Here is a 10,684-nt window from a genome sequence, read left to right on the forward strand (position 1 = left end):
GCTCCCTGCAGTGGAAGCGTGGAGTCTTAACCACTGGACTGCCAGAGAAGTCCCTAGGGAAGGCATCTTTAAGGAATAAACTTCCTATTCAGATTCTGGAAGTATAGCCACCTAAACAAATGTTTATTATACACCATATTTTCACTAGTCCCTCCCATGATGTGAATTTCATACCATTATTCATTTGTAGTTTATTGTAAAGAACACTAGACTGAGAGTCAAGAGTCCCAAATTCTAGCCTTGATCCTGCCACTAACTAAAACACTGAAAATTTGGGTCCAAAATTCCATTTCTAGAAATTTATATCAAGGAGAAAATTACAAACATATACACGTGCACCAGGAACCAGGATGCTCATCCAATGTATTCACAATAGCAAAGTTGGGAAGAAGATAATTTCACACAATGGTTTTGGCTAAATATACCCTGGTTTATCCATCAATGTCACACTGTGAATTCATTTGAAAATGATGATTATTCAGTATTCATTTTGTTACTTATTCAATAGATGTACATGGAGTACTTGCCAATTTCAGGTACTGTTCTAGGTGCTGAGGATGTAGCAGTGAATGAAACAAAGGCCCTCTTCTCATGAATCTTGTGTTTTAATGGGGAAGAAAGACAATGAAAATAAATCAACTACATAATATGATATCAGATGATAACACGTTCTATGAAGGAAGGATAATGCATAGTAAGGGGATTGGGGACATTCCCCAAGAGAATGACTGGGGCATGCCACTTTATATAGAGTGACCACAGAAGACCTCTCTGACAAGGTCACATTTGACCAGAGACCTGTGTGAAGTGAGGAGGTGAGGCATGTGAATATCTGTGGAAACAGAGTTCCAGGCAAATGCAATGGGTCTAAGGCAGCAGTAGGCTTGAAAATTTCGAGGGAAAGAAATCCTGTAGCTGGAGAAGACTGAGCATGGAAAAAAATGGTAGGGAAATATTATTATTGGAGAAGTAGCTAAGGACTAGATTTTGTAGTGCCTTATATAGGCCATGGTGAGGACATTAGATTTTATTATAAATGTGATGGAAAACCTTGGAGAACTTTGAATAGAGTGGTTAGATTTTTTTTTTTAATTGGGGTATAGTTGCTTTACAGTGTTGTGTAAGTTTCTGCTGTACAGTGAAGTGAATCAGCTATATGTATACATGTATCACCATTTTTTTGGATTTCCTTCCCATTTATGTCACCACAGAGCATTGAGTAGAGTTCCCTGTGCTGTAGGTTCTCATTAGTTATCTATTTTACACATAGTAGTGTGTATATGTCGATCCCAATCTCCCCATTCATCCCACCCCACCTTTCCCTCCATGGTGTCCATACTTTTGTTCTCTACGTCTGTGTCTCTACTTCTGCTTTGCGAATAGGTTCATCTGTACCATTTTTCTAGGTTCCACATATATGCGTTATTATACGATATTTGTTCTTCTCTTTCTGACTTACTTCACTCTCTATGACAGTCTCTAGGTCCATCCACGTCTCTACAAATTACCCTGAGTAATATTGCATTCTATATATGTACCACATCTTCTTTATCCATTCATCTGTCAGTGGACATTTAGGTTGCTTCCATGTCCTGGCTATTGTAAATAGTGCTGCAATGAACATTGGGGTGCATGTGTGTTTTTGAATTATGGTTTTCTCAGGGTATATGCCCAGGAGTGGGATTGCTGGGTCATATGGTGATTCTATTTTTAGTTTTTTAAGGAACCTCCATAGTGTTCTCCATAGTGGCTTTATCAATTTGCCTTCCCACCAACAGTGTAAGAGGGTTCCCTTTTCTCCACACCCTCTCTAGCATATTCTGTTTGTAGATTTTTTTGATGATGGCCATTCTGACCAGTGTGAGGTTATACCGCACTGTAGTTTTGATTTGCATTTCTCTAATAATTAGTGATGTTGAGCATCTTTTCAAGTGCTTCTTGGCCATCTGTATGTCTTCTTTGGAGAAATGTCTATTTAGGTCTTCCACCCCTTTTTTGATTGGGTTGTTCAGATCTGTCTTATATTTTAAGACAGTGTGGTAAATAGGCTAAGGAAGGACAAAAGTGGAAGCAAGGAAACTAGCCTATTTCATAAATCCAGGGGAGATTATGGTGGCATGGACTAGGACTGAGGCAGTGGAGATGGTGAAAATTAATTATATTTAGGACTTTTACTTATTCCCAAATAGAAGTAATACAAAAGGCCGGTATGGTAGTTTTGAATGGAGTACGAGAGAAAGAAGAGTAAAGGTGAACCTTTAGATTTGAGCCTTTGCAATTGAATAAAGATGTGGGATAAGAGGGTCTGAATGCAAAGGAGAGGGTGTTTCCAGGGCCTGGATAGCATCTGGGTATTCTCACCTGGATGACATCCCACTAAGAACTGATAACTGAGTCCCGGGGCAATTCAAAAGATCAAATGTGCCAAATGCTGCTGAGAGTAGAATAAGATGAGTAGTAAGAATGCCCACTGGAGGTCACAGTGTACGTCACATTGGTCTCAGTGAAGGGAGAAAAGCCTGACTGGGGTATGCTCAAGAGTGAACAGATTTCTTCAACAAACTGATGGTGGGGGGTGGGGATTGAGGTGGAGGAAGGAAACTATAGATTAAAGGGTAATTAAATGATACATCATCCAGTTACAAAGGGGTGGACGTTATCGGATCTTCAGATAATTGGTATACAAATACTGACTTGATTTTGATGATATTAAATACTTATTAATTTATTTTAAAATGAGACAATGGTTCTCTGGTTCCACGAACAAACAAAACGAGTCCTTACTTTTTAGAAATGCTTGATGAACTGAAATAATGTCTATCGGTAGATAATTGTTGAAGTTGGGTGATGAATACACTATTCTACTTTCCTGTATGTTTGGGAACTCTCTGTAATTAGTTTAAAAAAATCAAATAATCTTAAAGAGTTAAAGTTGAGAACATTTATCAGAATAACAACCTTATTTTTGTAAGCGCAACATGCTCTTGGAAGATTCCCATAAATTTAGAAATGTGTAACATTTCTTACGAAAATAACCTCCAAAAGAATTAAGTGTACTTTTTTTTTTACACTTGTAATTTGTTGCCTGGAAATAGAGTCTGAATTCGTAAATGAAAATAAAAGTGAATAGATGGTAAAAAAAATTGCAAATTAAGAATATATTATTGATTCTCAATCATGTTCACAAGTATTTCCAGATTACAAAATACTTAAACAGCGTATAGAGTCCAACCTCATATTTTTTAATGTTATTTTTGACAGTGGGGCTACAGTCGATATCATTTCTAAAAATATCTGCTTACTGTATTGTCTAACGTTTACGTAAGACGTATGGATGCCTCAATTTTAAGCGTTGAAAAAAAAAAGAAAAAGGAACGAGCTACCAGCTGCTGCTTTTATTGATACAAAGTACAGAAATCTTCGGCGGCTGCAAAAGCCGCAGCCGCAGACAAATCGCCAGAAGGCGGCAGGCTGCTCGGGGTCGGTGAAGGGGTGGGGGTTGGGGGGGGTGCCGTGCGCAGGCGCAATAGCAAGCCATCGGTCAGAGGCGGGCCTAGAGCCTCGGTTAAAGGACAGCTATTTCAGCCAATCAAGGGACAGCGCCAGAGGCTTCTTCCTGGAAGAGGAGGTCGGAAGTTGGGTCTCGGCGGCGGTGGAGAAGGCAGTTACCAGTGTAAACCCGGGGCTGAGGTGAGTGGGCGGCGACGGTTTGGTGCTCCGTTCAGTGTGCATTTCTTCTTCCGGACCCCGCGACTTCCTCCGGGCGGGCTGGGAATGGGGGAGGCCTGGTGCAGCGTACGCTCGCCCGCTTTCCTTTCCCGCGTCGCTCGGGGAGCGCGGCCTCCCCGCTGCTCGCTGAGCCCCGGGGTGAACCGCTCGGCGGAAGGTGCCTTCCTTGCGGCGGGCTCTGGGCTTCCTTCGAGTGGGGAGGCCGAGCCCGGCCGGAGGTTGGCAGACCTCAGTTCTAGTCTCTCGCGGCTGGTTTGCTAAGGTGGGTGGCCTCGGCGAGTCCTTTGGCCTCTCCAGCCTTACGGGATAACCAGCCTTGCTCTTCCTCCTCAGGGAGCAGTCCTGAAATCAGAAGAATTAATGGGAGGCGGGGAAGGAGGTAGATGCCAAGCCTAATCATTAGATCATCTGGCGAGGTTTTAAAAACAACATACCAGCGGCCCCATTCACAGTAGACAAAACGAGTCAAAAGTCTGGGGATGGGACCCTAGAATACCTTTCTTTTTTTGGTGAAATACCGCAGAACGGAACAAACACTAGAAGGTGGATCTTGAGTCTGATAACCAGCTATGATGCCTGGCGCTTGTTTTACTAAAAACCTCCATCGCCTTTGACAAGTTTAGTCTAGAGAAGTGATAGGGAGATAAGCAGGATTTCTGTAATACGTCAGTTTCCTTTTGTACTGTTAGATGCTTCATAGTTTACTGATTTAAGGGAACTTGTACTGTGTACAAGAACCAAGGTTAAGAATTCCTGCTGTGCCATTTACTAGCCTTTTGATCTGGTTGCAGACACTTCCCCTTGGTGAGACAGACTTGGGATCCTCATCTCTAAAATGAAACTGAAAATACTACTTAACTCATAGAATTGGTTTGAAGATTAAGAGAGGATGTGAAACAATGGTACCTGTCACTTACTTGCCCTTTGGGGATTGGCAGCTAAAGTAGAGGATTACACATGGTGCTGGGAGGCACAAAACTGGGCTTCCAATCTAAAAAGGCTTGAGTGGGGTGAAACCTGGGCTGTCCGAAATTTATTTTGAAGTACCAGATCATTGCTAATTCTCTGATTTTGGTAATTATGTGGTTATAAGAGAACATTCTTATTTGGGGGATACCCACTGAAGTATTTGCGGGTGCAGAGATGAGAGACCAATAAGGCAAATGAGGGAAAATGTTAACATTTGGAGAGCCTGAGTGAAGAATATGGAATATTCTTTATACTATTCATACAGCTTTTCTATAAGTCTGAATTGATGTTTTTGGAAGTTTTAAAAAGTTGATTATAACTGTTTGCAACTCGTAAGTGTGTTGTAAATAAATGAAATGGTACACAGTATTTATAACCCTCCATCCCATGCACTTTCACCCCTTTTTTCTTAATGGCTGTGTTGTGTGTATATATAGACACTTTATCCAGCCCTCATATTGATGAAATTATGGGCTGTTTCCAGCTTTTCCTGCTCTTTTCAAACAATGCTGCGTTAAACATCCTTAAACACACTTTTGAGTACTTGTACCAATATTTTTGTAGGATAAATTTCTAGAAATAGAATTGTTGGGTCACACAACATTGTTGATCAACTATACTCCAGTGTAAAATAAAAATTGAAAAAAAAGAATTGTTGGGTCAAAGAATATCAGCATTAAAAGTTTTGATACTGTCAGGTCAAATTCCAAATAAATATATTCGTTTCCTTTCCTGTCAGTTGTGTCTGAGGATTCCCCATATTCTCTTGGCAGTACTGGCCTGCCACCTGAGAGTGTTATGTGGCGACTGTCATGGTGGCTTCTGTGAGAGCTGCGGGGAATGGATGCTCTCCACCGCAGTAGGCTTCCCTGCAGGGCCAGAGGAGCTAAGAGCCTGCTTCTAAAATTGGGATGGCCACTCTGAAGAAACTGAGAGGAAGGAGAGTGTGACCTGTGCTGGAATCCAGGGTCTGCCACATAGAAGGTGTTCTAACATTTGTCAGATGATGGAATATGTGAAATCTTGATAGTCTGTTAGATGAAAAGAATCCTTTTTAAAATTTGCTTTTAACAGTGTGTTTGTCTGAATATTTTCCTGCCTTTATTCAGCATTTGCATTTTTCTCATCATCTTTTGCCTATTTTTCTATTATTTTTTAAAAAATATATAGGTTTAAAAAAAAACTCTTTCAGTGGATCTTTATTGAGGATTTAGCACCTTCTAGGCATTGTTTAAGGTGCTGGAGGTAGAGTTTTGAGTAAGACAGGCAACTGCTGAAGTCATAGTGCTTTTCTTGTGGGGATGGAATCAGAAAATATGTTTTTAAAAAATCAAAATCAAATTTCTAATATTTGCCCTTGTTAGCTTGCAGGCATTCTTCTCCCAGAAAAATGGGATTGTCTTTTAATTTTGCTTATGATATATTTTCCTATATGGAATTTTTAGATTTATCTTTGGTAGTCAGATCTGTTGGTCTTTTGTAGTAACCTTAAAACATGTAGTTAGCTATTTGTCTGTTTTCCTTTATAGATTGTAAGCAATGCAAGGATGGAGGCCATGTTTATCCTTGAAAGATAGTATGATGTAGTGTTTGAGATCTTTTAGGCTCTGGCTCCTTCCTTTACTCTGTGACTTTACGCAAGTGGATCAACTTTTGTGAGCCACGGTGATGGTGATCTCATCTCTGAAATGGAAAGAGCACCTTTCTTTCCTCAGATTTCTCGCAACCATGAGAAAAGTATTTAGCACAGTGTCTGGCACATCTTATGTACTCAAGTGTTATCTGTCATTATAATCATCATTGCCGTATATTAGACAAACCGTAAATATTTGAAAGAGTAAATAAACATTAAAGATGTTTATACCTACTTCCAAATTCCCATTGATTTGAAGCCTTCTTGAAATGAATGGAGCTACCAACAAATACTAGAAGACAATATGCTAGGATATAAGGGAGAAGGAATGTGGTATGAGAATTAGGCTGGCTATTATATAGAAGAACTGTAGTGAAATCAAAAAGATCCCTGGGAAGCCACTGTATTCCAGGTAAGAGGGAATGGTGTCTTGATCAGAACTGATGAACTTGAGATAGTGAGATAGCGAAGTTTTGGGACTTGATAAATTTGGCAGTGATGGTGAGGAGAGGAGATTGGTAAAAAAGGAGAATTAAGATAACCGTTAGGTTTCTGGCTTGAAATACTAGGTGGATAATGGGGACATTTCACTGAAACAGGAAAGAGTAGAAGCTATGAGAGGAACAGGTTTCGGGTATGTGTATTTATGGTAGATGGACTGAAAAGAACTTTCTTTTTTTTTTTTTAAGTTTGAATGCCCTGTGAGACATCCAGGAGCAGCCCAGACGCAGTCTGGACTGGAGATAAAAAGTCAAGAGTCAAGAAAAGAAAGACAAATACTATATCACTTATATGTGGAATCTAAAAATAATACAAACGAATCTATGTACAAAACAGACTCACAGACAGAAAACAAACTTATGGTTGCCAAAGGGGAGAGGGAGAGAGAGAGGGGCAAATTAGGAGTATGGGATTAACGGACAAACTACTATACATAAAATAGGTAAGCAACAAGGATTTACTGTATAGCACAGGGAATTATATTCAATATCTTGTAATAACCTATAATGGAATATAATCTGAAAAAAATAACTGAATCACTTTTCTGTACACCTGAAACTAACACAATATTGTAAATCAAGTATACTTAAATTAAAAAAAAAAGTCAAGAGTCATAAATATAGACCAGGGTTTCTCCACTTTGGCACAATCTGTTGACATTTTGGGCTGGATAATTATTTGTTGCTGTGCATTGTATGTTTATAGCATCCCCAGCCTTTACTCATTAGAAGCCAGTAGCACCCCCTCCCTGGTTGTGGCAACTAAAGGTGTCTCCAGATCTTGCATATATCTTCTAGTTGGCAAAATGACACCTGGTTGAGAACCACGGATAGAAATGGTATTAAAAGCTATGGAATTGACTGAGAGCATCCCAGGGAGAACGTAAAACAGAGGCCTAAAACTAATGGCCAGCAGACCACAAAGATTGTTGGAGATAAATATTTTTTGACCTCACAGTATTTGACAATTTCTGCAATTAATTGCCAGTATTTTTAAAAATTGAGAAATTTCACATAAAAATCTGGATTTTTTTTGCCCTTGAAAAGTCAAGACCAAGGAACAATGAATCTTCATTCGCACATGAATGCTAGTGGCTGGAGGCTTTGAGGTCTGGCTTGGAGATGCTCAGTTCTCCTTCGCTCTTTATGTTGCCTGCCTTTTCCCTTTGGGTTTTGAGTTTGTGAGTCTCTGAGGCATGCCAGCATTAAAATTTGGCTAGAGAAGGAGGGGCAGTAAAGGAGACTGAGAGGCAGCGGCCAGTGTGGTAGGAGGAAGACGTAAATGTAGCATCACAGAAGCTGAGGGAGAAGGGGAGTGTGTTGAAAAGGAAGAAAATGCTGCTGAGAGATTAAGATCAGCTTAGAAAAATGTCCATTGGATTTGGTCATGTGGTGGTTGTTGATGGCCGTGATGAGCAGTTTTTGTGGAGGTAGGAGGTTGACGCCAGATCGGATAGTGACAAAAATGAATATGCAGAAGGCTAGTAAAGCAGTGAAGTGTGGGTTGATAGAGTAACTCATCATGCCCGTGGCCACTGACAGACTGATTCTCAGCAGCAGCCAGTTCACTGCTGTGGGTTGGTGGAAACTCAGGGCTGTCCCACAGCTGCCCTTATTACCTCACAAATTCCAAGTATAAAACTGCCTCCAGTATATTACTTGCTATCTCTCATGTTGGATGGTGTTATGTTATATCTTGAAAATCTGGTAAGATCCATCTAAGTGAGCACTCGGGATATTCTCATTTTATGATATACCTAAGCTTCAAATGGAGTAGATGGAGGTTATTGTGGCTATTGAAGGTATAGTTGAATTTGAAATTTCTGTAGTAGATGTAGAAAAGTTAATGAGTCTATAAAAAATTGTAGAGTATATTGTAGGAAAAAAGAGAATGGAATTGGATCACAGAAGCTCAGATGATGTGAGTTTGTCTGGAATATAGTAATTTTAATTTTGTCAGAGTGTTCCTTAGTTATAAGTGTTTGCTGTTGGAGATCAATCTATAATATAAAACGAGTGATTGTAACGTGAGATGGGAAGGCAGCATGTGTAGTTTGGCTGTAGGGAGGGTAGAGAAGTGAGACATAACTGGTGAGGGGTGTGGAATCCAGATGATTTAATTTATAGATGAAAATACAGTTGATCCTTGAACAACTGGGAGGTTAGGGCGCCCACCCTCTGTGCAGTTGAAAATCTGAGTATAACTAAGAGTTGACCTTTCGTATCTGCAGTTCCTTCATATTTGCAGTTCTGCATCTGAGAGTTCAACCAACCATGGATCTTGTAGTACTCTAGTATTTACTATTGAAAAAAATCCACGTGTAAGTGGACCCGTGCAAGTTCAAACCTGTGTTGCTCAGGGGTCAAGTGTATACTACAGTATATTTTTTGTGCCAATGAAAGTATTAAGTAGAGCAGGAAAAATACGATGATTGAGTATATATTGCTAATTAGAAAAGGATGCAGCCTTTCCCTGTTGTAAATGTTAGTTTTAGAGACCAGGGAGATCATTTTGTCCTGGGTGCCAAACTGCCAGGGGAGAAAAAGTAAAATGTTCTGTCATTAGTCGCTGAATGTGACAGGTTTGTTTTGTAGCTCCACTCTCAATCTTTGGTCTATTTCTGTGTGTGTGTGTGATTTTTTTTTTTTTTCTTATTTTTTGTCTGATGGTCCATTTCTGTAGGTTCTTGATCTTCCACAATGGGTGAGCCACAGCAAGTAAGCGCCCTCCCACCCCCTCCGATGCAGTACATCAAGGAGTATACAGATGAAAATATTCAGGAAGGCCTCGCTCCCAAGCCTCCACCTCCAATAAAGGACAGTTACATGATGTTCGGCAACCAGTTCCAGTGTGATGATCTTATCATCCGCCCTTTAGAAAGTCAGGGTATTGAACGGCTTCATCCTATGCAGTTTGATCACAAGAAAGAACTGAGAAAACTCAATATGTCTATCCTTATTAATTTCTTAGACCTCTTAGATATCTTGATAAGGAGCCCTGGGAGTATAAAACGAGAAGAGAAGCTAGAAGATCTTAAGCTGCTTTTTGTACATGTGCATCATCTCATAAATGAATACCGACCCCACCAAGCAAGAGAGACCTTGAGAGTCATGATGGAGGTGCAGAAACGTCAACGCCTTGAGACAGCTGAGAGATTTCAGAAGCATCTGGAACGAGTCATTGAGATGATTCAGAATTGCTTGGCTTCTTTGCCTGATGATTTGCCCCATTCGGAAGCAGGGCTGAGAGTAAAAACTGAACCAATGGATGCTGATAATAGCAACAATTGTGCTGGACAGGATGAACAACAAAGAGAAAATTCAGGTCATAGGAGAGATCAGATTATAGAGAAAGATGCTGCTTTGTGTGTCCTAATTGACGAAATGAATGAAAGACCGTGAAGGATGTTTCTTTTTCTTCTTTTTTTTTTGTTTCAGTAAATAGCATATATATTAGTTAATTCACTTTTAGAGCACCTCAAAAGAGAGAGCACTAGAAGTCTTGCAAGCAGCTTGACTCTCCAACTTTCTCAATTGTTAGATGTCACAGGCAGTTTATGTCATTTCACTTTATGGCAAGCCTAGGTAAATGAGTACGCCTACATTAAGAGTAATCACCTTAATAAAAGCAGTGTTTGCCTCTATTGTGTGGAACATCCCTGTTTTCGGAGTTGCAGTAAACTTTGAAGATATCCTCAGTAATAGTAGGTTTTCATCCCTGAAAAGTAGATTTGTCATTGCTTTCAGAATGATAGATAATAAAGGATATCAAACTTTATAAATATGAAATTATGAAATCCTTAGATTTATTTCACTTAAAAATTGGGTTAATCTCTAAAAAAGAATAGTGTAA

General features: G+C 39.8%; 1 protein-coding gene across 1 annotated transcript; it reads left to right on the forward strand.

Moving 5' to 3' along the window:
- Window positions 1-3,608: 3,608 nt before the first annotated feature.
- MED7 (mediator complex subunit 7) lies at window positions 3,609-10,484 on the forward strand. Its single transcript, XM_082835585.1, has 2 exons — window positions 3,609-3,690; window positions 9,515-10,484. Exon 2 carries the CDS (start codon window positions 9,532-9,534, stop codon window positions 10,231-10,233), a length of 702 nt encoding a protein of 233 aa, XP_082691711.1. The 5' UTR covers window positions 3,609-3,690; window positions 9,515-9,531; the 3' UTR covers window positions 10,234-10,484.
- The last annotated feature ends 200 nt before the right edge of the window (window positions 10,485-10,684 follow it).

This window comes from Leucopleurus acutus, assembly GCF_964270905.1.
Source record: "Leucopleurus acutus genome assembly, chromosome: 3".
In the NCBI taxonomy this organism is placed as follows: Eukaryota; Metazoa; Chordata; class Mammalia; order Artiodactyla; family Delphinidae; genus Leucopleurus; species Leucopleurus acutus.

What these genes read in the sequence shown, in the direction of transcription:
- MED7 (XM_082835585.1), top strand. Translation starts at nt 9,532, where the DNA reads ATGGGTGAGCCACAGCAAGTAAGCGCCCTCCCACCCCCTCCGATGCAG.